The 23413-nt window shown below is 40.4% G+C and overlaps 1 protein-coding gene across 1 annotated transcript; it reads left to right on the forward strand.

Annotated features, from left to right (window-relative positions):
* The first annotated feature begins 21895 nt into the window (after positions 1-21895).
* LOC142625117 (uncharacterized) lies at positions 21896-23413 on the forward strand. Its single transcript, XM_075798819.1, has 2 exons — positions 21896-22513; positions 22604-23413. The coding sequence occupies exons 1-2, from the start codon at positions 21896-21898 to the stop codon at positions 23411-23413; spliced, it is 1428 nt and encodes a 475-aa protein (XP_075654934.1).

The raw sequence follows: 23413 nt of genomic DNA on the forward strand, positions 1-23413 counted from the left end.
TATGAGATGAGTGAATCGGTAAAGGGATTTGGGGATGGGTGAGGGTGAATCGGCAAAGGCTTGGTGTTGGGTTTATGAGATGAGTGAATCGGTATGGGTGAGGGTGAATCGGCAGAGGCAGAGGTAGAGGCTTGGTGAACAATGGCAACAGAGAGAGAGAGAGGATGGAGAGAGCAAAAACCCATAATTTGGGGATGGGTGAGGGTGAATTGGCAGAGGCAGAGGCAGAGGCAGAGGCTTGGTGAACAATGGCGACAGAGAGAGAGAGAGACGATGGAGAGAGCAAAAACCCGGATATATATATATATATATATATATATAGAGAGAGAGAGAGAGAGAGAGAGAGAGAGGCTTCAACAGATTAAAATATGGTATTGTGATTTGGCATAGCGCTACAATACCATCTCACCTTTGAGATGGTACTGTAGCACTATGCCAAAAAAATTTGGCAATCTCAGTTTTTACACGTCCAGTTGTTGGGTGTTTCTTGGGCTTGAATGCCAAATGGGGCTTGCATTTGGCATATTGCAAGCCCATTGTGGATGCTCTAAGGCAATCAATTAGCAAAGATGGTTTCTCACCCGAGAAAGAAAAAAGAAAAAAGAAAAAAAAAGAGCCAAGCAGGGACTTATTTCGGTTTTGTCATCATAATATGATGCTAGCATGTCAGAAAATTTACTCCATATATATATGGAAGCATGTCAGAAAATTTACTCCATATATATATGGAAAGCAAAGCATCACTTGGACAAATTGATCAGATGGCATCCAGGCTAATCAACTTCATCACATATTTGGATTTTTTTTTTTGGGAGCGAATATTTGGAGTTAATTGATTCTGGTTCGAAGCAACCCTTATATAACTTTCTTGAGAATCACTAACAAACCTTATAGAACTAAACTAAAGTCACAATTTATGATTTTCGTACATATAAAAAAAAGTCACAATTTATGATTGGTAAAACATTATTTTTATGTTGATAGAGGAAACCTTGTTTGATAAGCAGAGAGATGATGTGGTGGACGTAGACAAGGTTCATGCCCATGCAAACAAACTTAAAGAGAATACTCTTATAATTGGGGGTGCTAAGCAAGGATCATGCTAAAGGAAACCACCACACCAAGGAATTATAGACATGGTAGAGATAATTGCAGAACCTTTGGGGACAATAAGAAAAGGTAAGGTGACTTGTGAAGAGTTGACTTCTGTTGGGGAAAAAAGGCAAAAGTTAGAAAATGATACGGTTGTGCTTGGAAAGATGTTGGCAAAGAATTTTGGATAAGCAGTGGCTGCTAGGCAGCACCGCTAGAACAAATAGAACAAATGAGTACCGTAAGTTGGAACCATCTGGGGCTTGGGAATCAACGAACAGTTCAAGCTCTCAAGAAAGTCTTAGGGGCCAAAGATCCCTAGTTTGTCTTCTTAATGGAGTCGAAACTTCATAAAGATATTATGAACTGAGTCAAGCATGAGTTGGGGTATACACAGGGTGTGGCAGTTTCTAGTAAAGGAAATGGGGTCTTGCGTTACTATGGAAATTTGGTACAAGGGTGGAGGTGCGGAAATATTCTTGTTGGTGTATTGATGCTTTCGTTATCTGTGAAGGCAATGGTGATGTGTGGTGGTTAACAGGTTTTTATGGTCATCCAAATACAAGTAAAAGGGAGGAAACATGGGAGTTACTGGAATCACTTAGCCTAATTAGTGATTTACTGGGGCTTTGCATAGGAGATTTTAATGACATTACTAAGGCATTTGAAAAGGAGGGTAGAAATTTGAGGTCGTTGTGGCAAATGTCTCGGTTTTGGGGTGTCGTCAACCAATGTGGTTTTTCAGATTTAGGCTTCTATGGTCCACCGTTTACATGGTTCAAGAATCAGTTTGAGGATGGTCGCCTTAATATACGGTTGGACTGAGCTTTGGCTACTACTACGTGGAGGCAGAAGTTCAGTGAAACAGTAGTTCAACATCTCTCAACTTCTGCAACAAACCATTCCATGTTGGCTCTTTGCATAACAGGTTAGGCACTATTGAAAATCAAGCAAAAGATTTTTCATTTTGAAGCTATGTGGGTTAAGGATCCAAGATGTGATGAAGTGATAAATGAGTCTTGGCAAGAGGGACTAAACAAGCTTAGGGGGTCTCAATTTAAGAACTATATTGATACTTGTACAGAGAGATTGAAAGTTTGGAACAAGGTGGAGTTTGGTCACGTGGTGTAAGGTTGAATTTATTCAATCATTTTGTTGGTTTTATTCCGTGTCAAATTTGCTTGTAATTCAGCATTTAGAAACCCTGTATTTAGGTGGGAATCATGTAAGGGTAGTGTGTGAGAGAGTGTGAAGAAAAACTCAAGAGTGTGCATTCAAGAAGAGCCTCCCTACTAGATCTCACGACTGGCGAGTCGCCAAAAGAGGCATAAGTGTGAAGCATGCAGGGGGAGCTGAAGGGTCACGCCAGTTGTTGTACTACAAGACAAAACCTCCAGCTAGCCAAGCAGTTAGCTCGCAACTCAAACTCATGACTCGTTCCAGTTGCGAGCTCGAGTCACCAGAATGCCCTGTTTGGCTGAAACCGACTTTTCACATTCCATACACACCCTATTATAAATACCCTTATACCCACGAAATGTGTAGAGCTCCTAGAGAGAATTTTGAGAGAGAAACCCTAGAGAAAAACAAGATTGACTCATTCACAATCTTCATCCTTTGATTCTCCAAATTCCTTTACTCTCACCATTTCCATTGTTGCATCCTTGAGAGGTACATTTAGCCAAATCATTTTCTCACCCTACCCATATCTGTGAGAAAGTTATTTGGTGCTTGGGAAGCAGTTAGGAAGGGACCAATTGATATTGGTTGATGCTATGGGCTTTAGCGAAATCCAGTAAGCTAGAGAAGACAAAGGTTCGGCGTAACCTCGTTGGAGCAAGAAGCTTGGAGGGCTTAGGTACACTGGGTAGATTAGGTTTGGAGGGTCTTCTGTTGCTTATGTATCCGAACTTCATTCTCTAGTGGATTATTGACCACTTGGAGGGCGGCGGAGGGGTTTTATGTCAAGGACTTCAATTTCCTCTTCAATAACACATCATTGTGTTGTCTTTGTGTTTGCATCTCTCTTCCCTTAATCTTTACCTTTTAATTGCTACTGTGGTTTCGATTAATTTCAGTTTAGATTGTTTTACTGAATCTAATTTAGCTTATTTTCATATTCTGCACATACATTGTTTGATAATAAGCTTGCGTTGGTAATTTGTAAATTGGGGGTCTAAACGTTTATAGGTGTTTTACACACTTTTTGAACATTTAATTGGTATTAGAGCGGGTGCACTTGTTGTTGTTTAATTACCTAAGTACGATCCTAGACCCCTTAGCTATGGATGAAGCTATGAAGAAGGCTATGCTGAATTGTGGTTCAAATGTTTGTGATAATGACTCTATGAGTATGTTTGAAGGGTGTCCTAACAATGAACTCCTAGACTTATTAAAAACAAAGAAACATGCTAGAATATTTGTTCACATGCTGAAATATTTTGAAAATAAGAATCACATCTTACACAATAATCTATGTGAGTCTAATTCTTTGGTCAAGAAGTATAAAAGAAGAAATAAAATATTGTGTGATAAGGTTGATAGTCTGAAAAAGAAAACTCAATCTAACAAAAGCATAGAAAATGAAGATAAGTTTATGTTTGAAGGTCAAGAGTGCTCTCGTCATATGATAGGAGATAAATCACTGTTTAAGACACTCAAAGAGAAGGTTGGTGACTATGTGACATTTGGCGATGGGAGTCATACTCAAGTTCTCGGCAAAGGAACTGTTGAGATACTGGGATTACCTCTATTGAAGGATGTCTTATACATCAAAGGGCTAAAGGCAAATCTCTTAAGCATCACTCAAATATGTGATGAAAACTTCCTTGTTCAATTCTCAAAGAAGGGGTGCATAATCATTGATGAAGAAGGGACTCAAGTCTTAGAGGGAAATAGGACTACCAACAATTGCTACAGTATAGTCCCTACGACACTAATTTCCTGAAGTGCTCGTGTTGACATGTTGAAACTTTGGCATAACAGATTTGGACATGCAAATTTCAACAAGTAGCTAAAGTATCTAAACTTGAAGCTGTTGAGGGACTTCCAAAATTTGGAAAGGTAGAGAAGACAATTTGTGGTGCATGCCAAATGGGAAAGCAAACAAAGGTGAGTCATCACAAGGTAAATGTGATTGCTACCTCACGTTGTTTAGAACTTCTACATGTTGACTTAATAGGGCCTACAAGAATTGAAAGTCTAGGAGGAAAGAGGTACATTATGGTCATAGTTGATAATTTCTCAAGATACACTTGGTTGGAGTTTCTTAGAGAAAAATCAGAAGCATGTGAGAAATTGGAAATTCTGTGCAAGAGATTACAAAAAGAGAAAGGGGTTCCGATTGTCAAGATAAGGACTGATCATGGTAAGGAGTTTGAGAATACAAGATTTGAGTCGTTTTGTGAGAAGAATGGGATCAAAAAGGAATTTTCAGCCCCCAAAACTCCTCAACAAAATGGGGTGGTTGAGAGAAAAAATCAGGTGATTCAAGAAATGACAAAAGTTATGCTACTCAACAAGCAAATTCCTCAAAAATTTTGGGGAGAAGCTGTGAACACCTTATGTCACATTGGTAATAGGATATTCTTCTGAGCGGGAACAAAGAAGACTGCTTATGAAATTTGGAATGGAAAGAAGCCGAAAGTGAAGTACTTCCGAGTGTTTGGAAGCAAGTGTTACATCCTAAATGATCGGGAGAACCTTGGAAAATTTGATGCAAAAAGTGATGAAGGAATTTTCCTTGGGTATTCTACTACTAGCTGGGCATATAGAGTTTACAACAAGAGAACAAAGACGGTAATGGAATCCATCAATGTAGAAATTGATGATGTTATAACAAAAGTTAAGATGGTTGATGATGGAGAAGGGCCAAGCACCAAAGAGCCCACAGCTGAGGTCGAAGCTCTTGATATTGAAGTTGAAGGACTTTCATCGGAAAAGGAATCAACTCCCTTGAACTCAAGAATGGAAACAAGATCAATGTCTAGAACATCAAGTCCTCTCACTCCTCCTGAAGCTCATCCTCCTATCTCCAGGAATGATGAAGTGTCCACATCAAAGAAACCATCATCAAGAGTGATTAAAAACCATCCAGACAGTAACATCATTGGGTCTTTAGATGAAGGTCTTCGCCTTAGAAAGGGAAACATTCTTCTGGCCAATCATGTAACATATCAGTGCTACCTTGCCCAATTTGAACTGAAAAAGGTGGAAGAAGCCCTTCAAGATGAAAATGGGTTGAGTCAATGCATGAAGAGTTGAATCAATTTGTGAGAAATGATGTATGGGAACTCATTCCTAGGCTTGAAAATGTTCATGTCAGCGGCACCAAATGGATCTTAAAAAACAAGACCGATGAAGATGGAGAGATTATTCGAAATAAATCTTAGCTAGTGGCTCAAGGATACACTCAAGTAGAAGGAGTAGATTTTGATGAATCCTTCACTCCTGTGGCAAGACTTGAGTCTATTTGCATTCTTATGTCAATTGCTTTCACTATGAACTTCAAACTCTACCAAATGGATGTAAAATGTGCATTTCTAAATGGATACCTGAATGAAGAAGTGTTTGTTGAACGACCCAAAGGCTTCAAAGATCCTCACTTCCCGGACCATGTGCTGAAATTGAAGAAAGCTCTTTATGGCTTGAAACAAGCTCCTAGAGCTTGGTATGATCAACTTACCCATTATCTCCTGGATAGAGGATTCAAAAGAGGGTATGCCGACGGACTTTATTTGTCAAAGATGATGGGGATTATCTTCTTGTGGCCCAAGTATATGTTGATGACATAGTATTTGGAGCTACCATTGATGCACGAGCTATAGAGTTTTTCGAGGAGATGAAGAAAGAATTTGAGATGAGTATGGTAGGTGAGCTAACATTCTTCTTGGGTCTTCAAGTCAAGCAAAAGAAGGAAGGCATATTCATTTCACAAGAAAAATATGCTAGAAATATTGTCAAGAAGTTTGGATTAGAGTCCAAAAAGCATGCCTCTACTCCCATGAGTTCATCCAAAAAGCTTAACGTGGATTCCTCGGGAGTAGAAATGAGTCCAACTTTGTATAAGAGTATCATTGGGAGTTTACTCTATCTTACGACCAACAGACCAGATATTGCTTTTAACGTGGGTGTTTGTGCTCGATATCAAGCTGCTCCGAAGGAATCTCACCTGACTACAGTGAAGCGAATCATACGATATGTCAATGGAACTTCGGATTATGGCTTGTGGTACTCAAAGGACTTTAATGCTTGCCTTGTAGGATATTCAGATACAGATTAGGCTGGAAGTATGGATGATTGAAAGAGTACTTCAGGTGGTTGCTTTTATCTTGGAAACAATCTTGTCTCTTGGATGAGCAAGAAACAAAATTCTGTGTCTTTCTCTACGGCTGAAGCAGAGTATATAGCTGCTAGAAGTTGCTGCATACAACTCCTTTGGATGAAAAAGCTACTTCATGATTACGGGATTCCTCAAGATACGATGTGTGTTTTCTGTGATAACACCAGTGCTATAAATCTCTCTAAGAATCCAGTTCAGCATTCAAAGTCAAAACACATTAAGATACGATACCACTTCATCCGGGATTTGGTGGAAGATAAAGTTGTGTGTCTTGAATTCATACATACAGATAATCAAAAAACGGACATCTTCACCAAGCCTCTTGATGGTCCACGATTTGAATCACTCTGTAAGACCATCAGTGTTGGTACAATTCCTTGAATCTCATGTGTGATATGTGCTCTACCTCTCTATCTTGTTATGCTTTCTCTCTTATTGGGCACACACTACTTTGTTGGCTATTTGTATAGCATATTATGTTTGTTTTCTTCTTCTTGCTTTGAATGTTTTTACATTTGTTTTGGTCAATCTTTACTTGTTTTGTGTCAAAAATCCAAAAACACAAAAAAGTAGAAAATCCAAAAAGTATGATCAACATTATTGTGTATCGTCAAAAGCATGTTTTGCCTTATACCTTTGTACAAATGGCTTTATGCATTTACGAGCGTAGCTTGTTCTTTATGCACTCGTATCAATGTGGAATATATCTTGAAATCTATGTGGTTGTTGTAAATAGATTTTCAAATTTGTCATGAATGATTAGTCAATGGTTTTGTTGATCTTGAAACTTGCATAGACTTGTGCCTATATATCTTCTCACTCTTTTATTGTTTTTGCTTAAAGAGGTCAACAAATGTAAATCTTAAAATGAAAAGAGATAATGAGCTGTAAAAGCCGTCACACATACTAGTATTTGACTAGGAAAAAGGGAAAGCAATTTTTATAAAAATGTATGATGCCCAAAAAGCCAAAGGCTTGCTCATCAAATTGAAATATCAACAATTTCAGGCATCGATATCAAAATGAGATGTATTATTTCTAAAAGATCAAATGATATGATGTGTATGAAGCCAAATGAAAAGCTTCAGAATAATGTAACCAAGTTTTGTGGGAGGTCATATATGCATATTTATATAATTGAGATTGATCACTTTTCCTCGTGCTAATTGTGTATGTCTTGGTTGAATTGATCATTGAAGCTTCACATTAGACTAAGGATCATCTCATCTTTGGTACCCACACACATCACACATGTCTATGCTCAATGAATGCCTTATTCATTTATGTGATTGTACATGATTAAATGCGTTGCACATGCTCAATTTTCTGTTGATCAAATACAAAAAGATTTTTGAGTGTTTTGTTTGTTTTTGGAAAAGTATTTTTGTTTTGAAAAATTCAAAAATGTCAAAAACTGTGCAACCCTGTTTTGGTGACTTGCCTCGGGAGTCAAGCCAGTCGCATGCCCCAGTTGCGAACTTACTCAGAAGGTTTGGCGACTCTCTGGCGGGTCATGGCCCCAGTCGCGAAAAAGACTTAGAATATTTTTCAAAAACTGGGTTTTTAATATTCTCGCGACTCAGTCTGGCGACTTGTTCGTGAGTGAAATCTCCAGTCACGAGTTTACTTAGACAGTTTGGCGACTCCTATCACGGCTTTCTCGCTGGGTGGAACTTTTAGTCGCGAAAAAAACTTAGCAAAATTTTTCAAAATTTTGTCTCAAGGGTTTTTGGCAACTTATTTTGGTGACTTGTTCGCGACTTAATCTAGTCATGAAAATCGCGTGCTTTGCACAATAAGGGTTATTTCTAGGACAGTTTCACAAAATTTTCAGTTTTTCCCCACAACTAGTGACTATTCATCTTGTTTTTCTTCTTTCCCTCTTTCAAACTCACCGTGTTCACACATAAACTTTTCATATTCTTTAACTCTTCTTCACTAATCTTCAAGAAAAGGTATGGGCTCTATTTCTTACCCAATGTATTTCAGGTTTCTTTCCTAAGATTTCTTGATTTGGGTGTTGTTGATGATATTATTGAATATGTTGCTTGAATATGGGTATTTGATGGTTTGGTAAGAGTATTTTGTGGATTGTGTTGGATAAATGCTATTACACTCTACCTTTGGTTGCACAATGTGTTATATGTGGGACACACACATTCAGTGACATGATTGGAACCTCAGGATTTTAGGGTTTTCTTTAATTTTTTTGTTTTGGGACTAACTCAGTGCTAATAAAGATTCTTGTCTTGTGTGGTTTTTGTTGTGTTTTGGTGTACCATGATGCAACCTAAACATGTCCCCGTTCAAAAAATCTGTTGTGAAAGGAGGTAGTAGCAAAGGGAAAGAGCCTGTGATTGATGTCAATGATCTTTATCTTAGGTCAAAAAGGACTCGATCACCAATGGGAATGTATGACCCTATCAAGTTCAGATCTTTTGTTGCTTTTTAGACTTATGAGAAATTCTTTAGAGATGCCTCATTGCTGGTTAAAATGGTTGTTGACCAGTCGTCTCTCCTGGACACCAATATCCCTAAATGGTTTGCTACCAAGGATTGGAACTTCCTTCTCTCCAACCTTGATGATGCATATGAGAATTTGGTAAAAGAGTTCTATGCTAATGTCATTGTTGAGGGAGATGAGCTCAAATGCTGGGTTAGAGGTAAGAGTTTCTTCATGTCTCTCGTTTATCTGGCAGATATCCTACATATCAACCGACTGATATTCCCTAATCCACCGGTATATGATGATTTGACACCGAATGAAGATTTACTTCAGGACACTCTTGGACAAAACTTGGAATTCTCCCAAAATGGGAATTCAATCAGTGTTTCCTCCCTATTTCTGGAATTAAGGGTGCTTACAATAATCATGTTCCACAATCTCTATCCTCTATCCAGCACCAGGTACATGAATCTCGGGAGAGCTTTATTCCTTCATGATCTGATAACTGATGAAGAGATTGATATTTGTGCTCATATCTTTCATATTTTATGCAAAACTGCTGTAAGAACTGAATCAAGGATTTGCATTCCTTTTTGTTGTCTCGTCTCAAGAATATTGAAACTCAAAGGCATTCATCCGTCAGTAGATGAGTATGCCTACCCGAAGCCAAGTCCAATCAACATTCGTACACTCAGCGCTAGCATTGGTCATGGTTGGAAGGGAATCAAGACAGAGACTTCAACTTCTCATAGTGGTTCACGCTCTGGTTCATCCTCCTATAACGAGAAGTTAGACAAAATTTTGGCATTCGTTCATGACATAAGTACCAAGATGTCCGGACTTACCTTTCTCCTACACCATCACAACATCTGTTATGATACGAGGTTCACGTCTCTCCAAACTCAATTGGATCAGATTCAAAGACAGTTGGAAGAAAATGAGGACTAGCTATTCCATGACAAAAAGGGGGAGATGATGATGATAGGGGGAGTCTTAATCAAAGGGGGAGTATTGAAGTTGAAGAACAGGAGAATGAATAGGCCTATGTTTATATTGCTATGTATTTGTTGTCTTGTGTTTTATACCTTAGCTTTGTAGCTCAATACTTTTAGTTAATGTTATGCATTTCTTTTAGTACATCACTCTTATGCCCTTGTTGGATTTTATATCCTTGATGCAATTACCTTGTGTTGTTGTATCGATTGAGTGTTGGACATGCAAATGATTCTTTGCATTGAGCTTATAAGCTTACATGTCCAGATGTTCATTCCTTGAGTGAATGATCATTGTAGTCACTATTTATAGTGATTGCTCGTTTTTGGTCAAGCCATGCTTGACTGATGTTATTCATTATTGCTTGATCGCATTGTGCTTGCTCCATATGCATATCAAGTTTTCTACTTACAATGATCGTATTGTGTTGTTGTTTTCAGGAAATACTTGTGCGTATGGTTCAAAAGCTTTACAGATTCTAGAGTTAGGTGTGAGTGAGTTTTGTTCAACTATTCCCAACTCACATGTTAAGTCTAGAGTTTGTTTTAGGGTATTGTCACAGAATAGCCAAAGGGGGAGATTGTAAGGTTGAATTTATTCAATCATTTTGTTGGCTTTATTTCGTGCCGAATTTGCTTGTAATTCAGCATTTAGAAACCTTGTATTTAGGTGGGAATCATGTAAAGGTAGTGTGTAAGAGAGTATGAAGAAAAGCTCAAGAGTGTGCATTCAAGAAGAGCCTCGCGACTGGCTCACGACTAGCATCGCCAAAAGAGGCACACGAGTAAAGCATGTAGGAGGAGCTAAAGGGTCACACCAGCTGTTGCATTACAAGACAAAACCTCCAGCTGGCCAGGCAGTTAGCGCACGACTCAAACTCGCGACTCGTTCCAGTCGCGAGCTCGAGTCACCAGAATGCCCTGTTTGGCTGAAATCGACTTTTCACATTCGATACACATCCTACTATAAATACCTTTATACCCACGAAATGTGTAGAGTTTCTAAAGAGAAATTTGAAAGAGAAACCCTAGAGAAAAACAATATTGACTCATCCACAATCTTCATCATTTGATTCTCCAAATTCCTCTACTCTCACCCTCTCCATTGTTACATCCTTGAGAGGTACATTTAGCCAAATCCTTTTCTCACAGTACCCATATCTGTGAGAAGGTTACTTGGTGATTGGGAATCAGTTAGGAAGGGACCGATTGATATTAGTTGATGCTATGGGCTATAGCGGAATCTGGTAAGCTAGAGAAGACAAAGGTTTGGTGTAATCTCGTTGGAGTAAGAAGCTTGGAGGGCTTAGGTACACTAGGTATATTAGGCTTAGAGGGTCTTCTGCTGTTCATGTATCCCAACTTCATTCTCTAGTGGATTATTGACTGCTTGGAGGGTGGCGGAGAGGTTTTACGCCGAGGACTTCGGTTTCCTCTTCAATAACACATCGTTGTGTTGTCTTTGTGTTTGCATCTCTCTTCCCTTAATCATTACATTTTAATTGTTGCTGTGGTTGTGATTAATTTTGGTTTAGATTGTTTTACCAATTCTGATTTAGTTTATTTCCATATTCCGCACATACATTGTTTGATAATAAGCTTGTGTTGGTAATATATAAATTGGGGGTTTAAACGTTCATAGGTGTTTTACACACTTGTTGAACATTCAAGTAGGAAGGAGGATTGCAAATCTCCAAAATTGGTTACAGACGTTGGAATCATGCCAGACCAGCAGTACCACTAAAGAGGAAATACAAGAGGTAAGGAGAAATCTTAACATTTGGCTTGTTGCAGAGAGTACGATATGGAAGCAACGATCGCGTAATACACGAATGGTATGTGGAAACTGTAACACAGGTTTTTTCCATGCAAAGGACTTTAACCGGTTCCAAAGAAATAGCATTCATGGCAGGATAATGATAAGGTCTTAAAGCGAATTGTAGTGGATTACTTCCACTCCATATTTTGGACAAATGGTCAATCAGAGACAGCAAATGTAATTACAACTATACAACCTGTAGTATCTATGTCAATGAATGAGGCGCTAATAATGGAGTTTGGTGCTGAGGAGGTGGCAAAGGAACTCGAGCATTTGCATTAAAAAAAAAGCTCTAGGACGGCATGGTATGCCCCATTTATTTTATCAGCATTATTGGTCTTTAGTTGGCAATTGTGTTACTAAGACTATCTTGGATTTTCTTAATCAAGGTATTCGCCCACCAGCTTTTGATGATACACATATTATCCTAATACCTAAGGTTAAGAACCCAACCAAGATAACCCATTATCGACCTATTAGTCTCAGTAATGTTGTTTCTAGGTTAGCTTCCAAAGTGCTAGCGAATAGGTAGAAAGTGCTTTTCCCACACATCATTAGTGAAAATCAAAGTGCATTTATGTCTAATCACCTTATTACTGACAATATTTTATTAGCTTTTGAAACTATGTATCATATTAGCCAAAAGAAGGGTGGGAAAGTGGGGGAGATGGCTTTCAAACTTGATATAAGTAAGGCATATGATCGGGTAGAAGGGGGTTGTTTAGAATAGATCGTGCACAAGATGAGTTTTCATACTCAATGTTTTGAAATAATGATGAGATGTGTTCATTTTGTTACATATTTTGTGAAGATTAATGGGCAACCTCAAGGCCATGTTGCTCCCACAAGGGGTTTGCGGCAAGGGGTCCCCCTCTCTCCATATCTGTTTTTGATTTGTGTAGAGAGTTTATCTGCATTGATTAGAGAATCGGTTGAACAAGGGGCACTTAAAGGAATTGCAGTTTATGCTTGGGGACTTGCGATTTCTCACCTATTCTTTGCTGATGATAGTTTCATTTTTTGCCAAGCAACAAAGGAGGATTGCTCTACATTACTTACAATCCTAGAGAAATATGAGACAGCTTCTGGCCAACAATTAAATCATGAAAAAACATCCATTTACTTCAGGTGGAACACTTCTCAAGTGATCCAGGACAATGTTAAGCACAAATTTAGGGCTCAGATTATCCAACAACATGAAAACTACCTTGGTCTCCCTTCTTTGGTTAGGAAAAATAAATGTAACACTTTTCACCAATTAATTGAGAGGCTGAATAACAAATTATCTGGGTGGAAAGAAAAATTGTTATCTACTGTAGGGAAGGAGATCTTGATCAACATAGTGGCAAAAGCGGTTCCAACCTACACCATGAGCGTCTTTAAGCTTCCTAATGAATTATGTGATGAGATGACAAGCTTCATATGCAATTTTTGGTGGGGACAAGCAAATGAGAAAAACAAAATGACTTGGTTAAGTTCGGACAAAGTGTGTAAGCCAAAGGAAGAATGTGGTTTGGGTTTTTTTGATCTTAAGGCTTTGAACCTTGCTCTCTTAGCCAAAAAAGGGTGGCGTCTACGGACATGCACAACTTCATTGGTTCAGAGGGTGTTTAAAGCTCGCTACTTCCCTAACAAGGACTTTCTCTTGGCTAAGCTAGGGAGCCGCCCATCATTTGCATGGTGAAGTATTATGGCAGCACAATCAATTGTTCGTGACGAGCATAGGTGGCAAGTAGGTAACGGCTTAAGCCTAGACATCTTGAAGGATAAGTGGTAGCCCCAACCATCCATGTTTCAACTCACTTCCAAACCAAATGAGGTACCATTTGATGCTAAAGTTTCGTTGTTGATTGACCCACATACTAAGGCTCAGAGAGTGGACATGATAAGACGATATTTCTCATTAGCTGATGCATCAACTATTTTAAGCATCCCTTTAAGCACCCGTAGGCTTTTCGGTGTGGGCTTATAACCCCAAAGGGCTGTTCATGGTAAAGAGTGTGTACAAAGTGGCTCTTGCTAGAACTCTTGTTAGGGATTCTAGGGAAGCATTAAGCAACCAGAATAAAAAATTCTTTTGGAGAACAATTTGGAGGCTTAATGTTCCAAATAAAGTCAAGTCCTTTCTGTGGAAAGTAAATGAGCGTTTAAAAAGCTGAATCTGAAGCTGCGTTTTTTTTTTTTTTACTGGACCAAGGCCTCTTGCACTGTTCATGAGACATGAACGGTGCATTTAGGCTTATGAACAGTAAATTCATTAATGAACTGTAACCAAAAATTAATACTTTAAGAGAAATGATATGTCCACAACATTTTTACAACAAATCCTAAGTGGCGGGATGTTACTGGTTGTTATTGTTGGGGCAAAAAAGTAATCTTAGTGTTAGGTTCAAATTTGAACCAATAACAACTAACCACCTATGATTTGTTGTAAAAATGTTGTGGACGTAGCACCTCTCATATTTTAATGTTTTCAGTTTTTAGCAAAATAAGTGGTATCCAAACAGACTTTAAGCAAGAATATATTACCAACAAAAGTCAATTTGTATAGTAGACAAGTCATTAATGATCCAATCTGCGAAGCATGTGAGGAGGGAGCTGAAAGTAGTGGACATATTTTTTAGGATTGTGTTAAGGCTCGTGAGGTTTGGAAACTTACTGGTATTTCTTTTGTTGGACACGGTATAGTTTTTTCGAGTTTTGCTAATTTCCTATGGCACTTGAAGTTTGGCCTATGCTTGGGTGATGAGTTGCTGGAACCAGTGGCTATGGTGGTGTGGAGTATATGGTTTAGTCGAAATGAGGCTAGGCAGGGTAAGGCAAGGCAACAAGCTTTAGCAATAGTTCAGAAAGCTAGGCTACTATTGGAAGAATTTCACACAGCCAATCTCAAGATACCTCAATCCAAAGCTAAGAATGAAATCCACTGGGTACCACCCGAAGCACCCTGGTACAAGGTTAACTCCGATAGAGCTACTTTTGCTAGCATACATGCTGCTAGTGTTGGGGTAGTGGTCCGTGACAGTACTAGTAGGGTAGAGGCGGCCTTGAGCAAGAAGTTTCCAACCCTACTGGGTCCTCTAAACAAGGGTGACTCTACACTTTGTTCAGGGGGTTCAAATGAACCCCTGACTTCAAAAAAAAAAAAGGAATTATATATATTTAATATTTTTTTTGTTAGTTTAATACATTAATTTTTTCTTAAAAATACTTTTGCACACCTTGACTTAAATCTTATACACCCTTATTACAAGTATTTTTTACTCTAAAGTAAGAGTAAGTGTTTGTAAATTATAAGTGTCACTCTTTATTTTAAATTTTTATTATGTGTATGAGTGTGTCTAATATTGATTGTGTGCATTGCTTTTTTTTTTTCTTTTTTTTTTTATAATATCATTTGTGTAAATAATGACGTGTACGTGGATGTTTGTGTGTACAATATAAATATAATATAACTTTATATAATTTAATAATTAGCAAACAGAGAGAATTTGTTACATAAGTGTGTATAGTTATTATCATGTTATAATAACTTTTTGTAATAAAGTTAGAAAAATTAGAGAAAAAAATTGCAAAGTTAGTGATTATATTGATTAAATAAACACGTAGTGAATTATTTTATGTATGAATAAGTATGGTTGTGTGCGTCAATAATTAATATAGAGCTAATGAGTTGAGTTTAGTCATTTTGTTTAAAATATTTTTATAAAAACAATGACAAATATATAATATTAACTGCATAAAGATAAAAATTTAGAAAAACTTAACAAAATAAAATAGTCATAGCTACCTATACTAGCATAAATACTCATAATGAACTATTGTGTAACAATTCAAAATTTGAAAACTTGTAGAAGGCAATTATAAAAATTCATGTATTTTTTTTTCTATAACTCGATATATTCAAGTTCTTTTTTTATTAATTTTAAAAAATTAGAATTTAAATTTCTTAACGATCCCCTAAACAAAATTTTTGGAGCTGCCACTGCCTCTAGAAACTAAAGCCAAGGCTTTGGAGGAGAGTGTTCTTTTTGCTTTGGATGTCGGTATCCGTGGAGTTATTTTGGAATGTGATTCCAAGATTGTTTCAGAGGTCGTGAACGGTTCAAATGTCCCTCCAGTGTCCATTGGAAACATCATTGAAGGGATTCATCTAAAATTGAGGGAGTTTAGAAAGGTGCAAGTATCTTATGTTAAATGGCAAGGCAATTGCCCTGCTCATCTCTTGGCTTTGCATGCTAAGGGAATTGATGATTATGTAGCTTGGATGGAGGAAAATCTTATTATGATTGAATCAGCTTTGATTTAAGATGCAATGTTTTTATCTTCTATTTAATAAAGTTATGAGTTTTTCATCAACAAAAAAAAAATTTATTATTGTTGAGGTCTAAAAAAAGAAATCATGACAAAGGCCCAAAGAAATGGCACATTGGGCCAATCCGTGGGAAATAAAAAAAATTGAGAAAAAAAAAGATTGGAGCTACAAAAGAAAGAAGAATGATGGACTTGAGGCCCAGGCTCCGTGAAGGGGCAAGGAGTCCACAAAAAAAATGGGGAGAAAGAAAAGAATTTAGCCCGCCAGAATCAGAGAAAAAAAGAAACAAAGAAAGTCCAGAAGAAAGGGAGCTGGGCCGGGATACCAAGGACTACCTGGGACCTCTGGGTGTGTAACACGACCAAGATAGGATTAAGATAGCTCAAAGGAGGATTAAAAGGCACTAGGAACGAAAGGCAGAGGGGTCATTCTCGAGCGCTTAGCAATGCAGCACAGAGCCAGAGGGCGTGGAGAGCAACGACTCAAGAGCGAACCCAGAGTAAAAGAAGGAAATAGCCAAGGGAACCTTCAATTTGGCAGAGGAAGACTTGGCTTCCTAGGAAAAAATGACAAAAGGAGAGGGGCGGCCAAAAGGGGGCTAAGCCTGAATAGAGAAGACAGAGAAAACTTGGAGGGAGCAAAGTTAAAGTCAGCTCCCAAAAAAGCACCTCAAAATGGAAGGTCAGCAAGTCACTTTTGAAGGAAAAAACACCAAAGGAAGAGAACTATGAGAAACAAGGAAAGAATCAGTTGTCAGAAGGACTGGGACAAACAAAGGCTCTAGTACCCAAGGAGCCAAGGGGAAGAATCAATGGTACCCCAGAACCCTAAAGTGACACTATAAAAGGAAGAAGCAGCCAACGTTGAAGGGCATTCAGCAAGAAGGAAATCACATAGAATTATTAAGAAAAGGCTCTGTAAAACTCAAAGAAAACAGGGAAATATCTCACTGTATTCTAGAAACAGCCACTACAGCACATGCTTGGATTCAAAAGGATTCAAACTTTGCAAGTTTTAGAGGCTTAGAGAGTCATCTAAGTCCTTAATTTTTGAGCTTATTTGAACCTTGTATTACGTCTTAGTGGGCTCATTATCATCCACAATTAAGAAAACTAATGAAATATTTCTTATTGACATGAGGATCCTGAACAGTTATCTTGTGTTTTTCTTTATTACTTTTGTCCGCCTTTGCTGTTTTCTTGTTGATCAATACATATATTCTCTCTTGCTAGTGTATGTGCATTGCAGGAGTCTTGCCCTGTACATCACTTGGTCTGTAAACGGCCCATTTAGTTGTGGTAGACTAAGCCCAGTCCCTTCAAACTACAACTAGAGGGTTCGGGGTCCTTGTTTAAGCTTGGGCCTAGATACTGTCTGAAAACAGACTCTCACATTTTGACGACTCCACTGGGGACTGGGAAAAGGAGAGGAGAAAAGCAGTCCATTTGTAGAGCATGGCTCCAAGAGCAAGGAGTAGCAAAGGTACCAATGCACCACCCGCGGCATCTAAACCCGTAGGAGAAAACGAAGTGGCCTCCAGAAAAAGGAACGAGGTGCCTCTGGTAGAACAGAAGGTTGTATCAGGACAAAGGCACGCAAGGCAGGAGCCAGACCCCATGGCTCGAATGACGAAAATGCTGAAGGATTTGCAGCAAGAGATTCCCTTCCTTAAAGAGGGCAGGACACAGGAAATCAGGGATAATGTTCCCCCTGTAGTCAACCAAGATAGAGCCCAGCCAAAAGGAGGGTCAGCAATAGGAAGGGGAGCCAACCCCCAATACCTGACGCTGGCAGAAGTTAGTGCCCTGTTGGAGCAAGAAAGGGAAAAGCTTTCAAGGATTCCCAAGCAATTTTCCCGAGATCCCCCATTCCCGCCAAAGCTCCTTGGCAAGCAATATCCCAAAGGATATGAACCCCCGAAGTTCCATCCTTTTGATGGAAGGAATGGAAGCATCGTGGAACACGTGAGCAGGTTTATACACACTATGGGCCTTTACGCTGGAGATAGAGAGTTGTGCCTAAGGGAGTTTGCTAAGTCCCTAGTAGACAGAGCATACACGTGGTACACCACGCTGAAGCCTGGGTCTGTTAGAACTTGGGACGAAATGATGGAGAAGTTCTGCGTAAAGTATTACCCAGGTGAGGACAAGGTTACCTTCCAAAGCCTCCAAAAGGTGCGGTAGAGGCCAGGGGAAGACCTTGTCCAGTTCATCAAAAGATTTGAAGATGTGTCCCTAGACTGCTATGGAGACCATGAAGAAAAAGAGCTCGTAGAGACCTATATATCTAACATGCTCTTTGATTACAGACTCAATCTCAAAAATCTATGCATAACTTAGTTTGTGGACCTGCTATAGAGAACTAGAAGAACAGCGCAGACTATAAGAACGAAGAGGGTACCAGTACCCCAGGCCATGACAGCATCAGTGGGAGAGGAAAGGAAGAAGCCTGGCAAGAAAATATTCGAAGAACCACCAGTGATCCCATGTACTGCAGAAGAATTGAACCAAGTCCTGGATAAATGGATTGAAGATAGAGTGGTCAGGCCATTTATCGTATCCAGGCCACCGACTGAAGAAGAGAGGAAGAACCCCTTGTTTTGCAGAATTCATAACTACGTCAAGCACTCCACCAAAGACTGTTGGACCCTCCGTAGACTCTTTCACAAAAAGCTAAGGGAAGGAACCTTGGAACTCACTCAAAAGGAGCCAGAGGTGCAAAGGAACCCTCTACCCAACCACAAAGGAAAAGGGGTGGTGGTTGTGGTGATTCATAGGAACCCAGCAGAAGCAAAAGAACCTTAAGGATCCTTCCACCCAAGCACGGTCAGGACTCTTTAGAAAAACCCCAAGTTCAGGTCGCTATTCAAGCAGTTAGGATTTGGACCAGAAGCAAGAAGGGCGGCCATAGAGTCCCTCATGAGCATAGCAGCAGATTCAGGAATGGAATGTTTCACAGTAGAGTCCTATGCCAGTCGAGCTTACCTGGAGACAACCAATGCGATAACCTTCATTAATGAGGACATAGAGGTTGAGCATCCAGACCATCGCAGACCCGTTTACCTAATGGCCACTATAAATGATGTCCAAGTCAGAAGGGCATTGTTGGACACAGAAGCATCACTTAACCTCATCGCTCTAAGTACCTTGGAAGCCATGGGCCTAACGGGTAGAAGGATCCTAGGGGCCTCCATGGAGATAATGGGATTTGGAGGATCAGCGGAATCAACTGAAGGATATGTCCAGCCAGCTCTAAGGGTAGGACCAATAGTGGCCCTGACAAGATTCCATGTAATTAATTCGGAGGTGTCCTACCATGTACTGTTGGGACGCCCATGGCTCCATATGCACCACCTTATTCCCTCCACGTACCATCAATGTGTTAAGGGGAGATTGAATGGGAAGCCCGTAAGGATCCCTACCAATCATAATCCTTTCAGCCAAGGGGAATTGAATTTTGTAGAAACCATGTTCTATGATGAGTTGGAACCGGATGACGAGAGCCCCACGCCAGGGACCCCAAGAGCACCTGTCCTGGAGGAAGAGAAAGGAGGTAGTACCTATGATCTGAGAAACCTTTTGGAGAGAAAAAGGCAAAAAAGGGAGCCCAGCTCCTCGGGATCCCGGAAATGTGTTGTAGTGCGAGAACCTAGAGGAAGGGTAATATATCGTTTGTGAAGATGCGCAGGGCCTGAATGCGTTACGCAGGAGGGTCCCGGACCACCAGATTGTATGGTCGCCCAGGAAGAAATCCCCAAGGAACTAGTTCAAGGGGCCCAAATTTAGCCTGAAGAGGAGCTAATAGAAATAAACTTGGGAGCCGAACTAGGATCCTAGAAGCCTGTCTTCATCAGCAGTCAGCTAACAGCGCAAGAAAAGGAGCAATTAGTAGCCCTACTCCAGAAATACATGGATGTGTTCGCATGGACCTATGATGAGATGCCTAGTCTAGATCTAGAATTGGTGGTCCATTCTCTCAATGTGGATCTAGGAGTTAAGCCAGTGGTCCAGCCAGCAAGGGTCTTTCACGTTGATGTAGAAGCTTAGATAACCCAAGAAGTCAAGAAACTACTGGCAGCTGGATTCATCAAACCCATCCAACATCCCAAGTGGCTTTCCAACATAGTACCCGTGAAGAAAAAGAATGGCCAAATCCGTTGCTGTGTGGACTTCCGCAACCTAAACAAGCCATGCCTAAAAGATGAATTCCCTCTGCCTAGTATTGATCTCCTTGTGGACTCAGCCGCGAGGAGCTCTATGTTCTCATTTATGGATGGGTATAGTGAGTACAACCAAATCCGCATGGCTGCCAAGGATGCAGAAAAGACAGCATTCAGGACCCCAATTGGGAATTTTTATTACACTGTGATGCCCTTTGGCCTCAAAAATGCAAGGGCCACATACTAGCGAACCATGATGGCCATCTTCCATGACATGATGCACAAGGAAATGGAAGATTATGTGGATGATATTGTGGTGAAGTTAAAAACTAGGACAGAACACCTCCAGGTACTTGAACAAGTTTTTGAAAGATGCAGGAAATACAAACTATGCATGAACCCCATGAAGTGTGCCTTCAAGGTGTCTACTGGGAAATTCCTTAGGTTCTTGGTACACCACAAAGGCATAAGTGTGGATCTAGCAAAAGCCATGGCCATTGCCACAATGAAGAGGCCTACAACGGTAAGGGAGCTTAAAAGCTTCCTGGGGAGGGTCTCCTACATCAGAAGGTTTGTGCTAGGATTAGCTTCGGTCACAAGTGGCTTATCCAAACTGTTGAAAAAGGGGACTGAGTTCACCTTGGGAGCTGAGCAACAGGAAGCCTTCCAGAGGGTCCAACAGATCATGAACTGCCTTCCTACTCTCCAAGCACCAATATGTGGGCGACCCCTGTTGCTGTACTTAGCATCAAACTCCCAAGTGATAGGAGCCCTACTAGCCCAAGAAGATGATGATGGGAATGAGCAACCCATTTACTACGTGAGTAGGACATTTAAGGATGCTAAAACCAGGTACCCCAGGATAGAAAAAGGCCTGCCTAGTGGTTATCTACGTGTCCCAAAGGATGAAAGGATATTTCTTGGCCCATCAGATCCTTTTGGTGACTAAGTCTCACCCCATAAAGGCACTCCTCCATCAACCTCTCTTGACAGGAAGGATAGCACAATGGTTGGTTTTGCTCTCTCAGTACGACATAGGCATTAGGACCCCCCAAGGTTGTCAAAAGCCAAGCCATAGCAGACTTGCTAGCCCAGTTCCCCGGGAGTGAGGAATGTTCACTAAGTGAAGAGATCCCTGGGGAGGTGGCAGTGATAGAGCTCCCAGGGAAGAAGTGGACGATGAGGTTTGATGGGTCAGCAACGGCAACCTCAAATGGACTGGGAATTGTATTAAGTTGTGAAGATGGGGACACCCTACCCCTATCCTTCAAACTTGGGTTCTCCTGCTCAAATAACGCCGCTGAATATGAGGCGTATCTGACTAGGCTAACCATAGTACTCGTTGTAGGAGTAAAGCACATGAGGGTTTTAGGAGACTCCAATCTTGTATTCTCTCAAGTAAAGGGCGATTTTGCATTAAGAGAACAGAGTTTGGCAGCCTACAGGACTTGGGCGCAAAGGCTAGAGCAGGAGTTTCAAACCTTCAGCATTGAGTACACCTAGAGGAGTGAAAACATGTTCGCCGATGCACTGGCCACCTTGAGATCCCAAATTTCTGTTAAAGGGAAAAGCACCTTGATAAGGGTAAGTAGGCAAGAACACTCCATCATAGAAGTCCTCTGAAGGATGTTCTCCGAGGAACTAGAGTAGCAAGATTGGAGAAATGAGGTTAAAGAGAAAATAAAAGGGTCAGGACGTGAGGGGAGTATCAAAGAGCTAAAAGACTACACTATGATAGAAGGGGAACTATACAGGAGACTACCCAGAGGGATCCTATCCAGGTGTATCAATGAAAAGGAAGGGAGGCTGAGATTAGAAGAACTGTATAGCCAAGCTTGTGGGGTTGCAGAAAAGATTAGTCTATACAGAAGAATGCAGCGCATGGGGTACTACTGGCCCAACATGAACAAAAAGGAAGCAACTATACAGGAGAAATGTCAAAAATGTCAACTTTCGATAGACAAGGAAGAAAGCTACGCCGTATTTGTCACAGAAGATTGGAGAACTCCACTTATGGAGTACTTAGCTCAAGGGATCCTATCAACTGACAGGACATTAGCCCACCGGCTCAAGAAACTTGTGGTCAGGCACTTCTTACAAATTGGGATCCTATTCAAGAAGGGGTACAACGAGGACCCCTTAAGATATCTGGGGCCAAAGGAAGTCAGAGAAGTAGTCAGAGAAGTCCATTCCGATGATTGTGGGAGTCACCTAGAAAAAAGAAGACTTCATAAGCAGTTGCTACTATTGGGGTATTATTGGCCAACGATGAAAAGGGACTCTGAGGAACTAGTCAAAACCTGTCATGTTTGCCAAATACTTGGAGATGCAATTCATACTCACCCAAATGTACTGTAGGACATGACAACACCATGGCCTTTCCACACTTGGGGGTTTGATCTCACATGGCCTATAAACCCTCCTAATGGTTACATATAGATCCTAGCAGCCACCGAATACTTTACAAAGTGGGTAGAAGCTATCCCTTTGAAAAAAGCCACTGGAGCAACTGTAACAAACTTCATTCGAGAGGACATTATTACGAGGTTCGGGATCCACAGGAGACTGATCAACGACAATGGGACCCCGTTCATAAACAAAGACATGAAGAGCCTGGCTGAGGCGTACTGCATCAAGCATGGAAGGTCTACACCATTCTACCCACAGGGAAATGGCCTGGCCGAGGCCACTAATAAGGTGATACTGAAAATCCTTAAAAAGATAAAGCATGAGTATGGAGGAAAATGGAGTGACCACTTGACAGATGTACTCTGGGCATGTAGGAACTTCGTAAAGACAGCCACAGGATTCTCACCATTCTCCCTAGTCTGTGGTATAGAAGCCATCAGTCCTGTGGAGTTAGTCATCCCTACACCAAGAGTAGTACTTAAAGAAAACCAAGGGGACACCGAGGACACAAGCAATGAAAAGAGACTGGCAGATCTGGAAGGGGTAGAGGAAGAAAGAGAATTGGCTAGGAGGAGAAGCCAGAGGTACCAGCAAAGGATGACTAGGGCGTACGTGCAGGCAGTACGCCCAAGGGCCTTCACTGAAGGGCAGTTGGTACTGAGGACAACAGAACATGTAAGAAGAAACCTCCCAAGACCTTCCAAATTTTCTCCAAAGTGGGAAGGACCCTACATCATTAGGGAAGCCCATGATAGCGAGTATTACTACCTCACAAAGGAAGATGGGACAATCCTGACAGAGCCCATAAATGGGAAATGGCTAAAACAGTACTATGCGTAG

The sequence above is a fragment of the Castanea sativa genome, chromosome 2, assembly GCF_040712315.1.
Source record: "Castanea sativa cultivar Marrone di Chiusa Pesio chromosome 2, ASM4071231v1".
In the NCBI taxonomy this organism is placed as follows: Eukaryota; Viridiplantae; Streptophyta; class Magnoliopsida; order Fagales; family Fagaceae; genus Castanea; species Castanea sativa.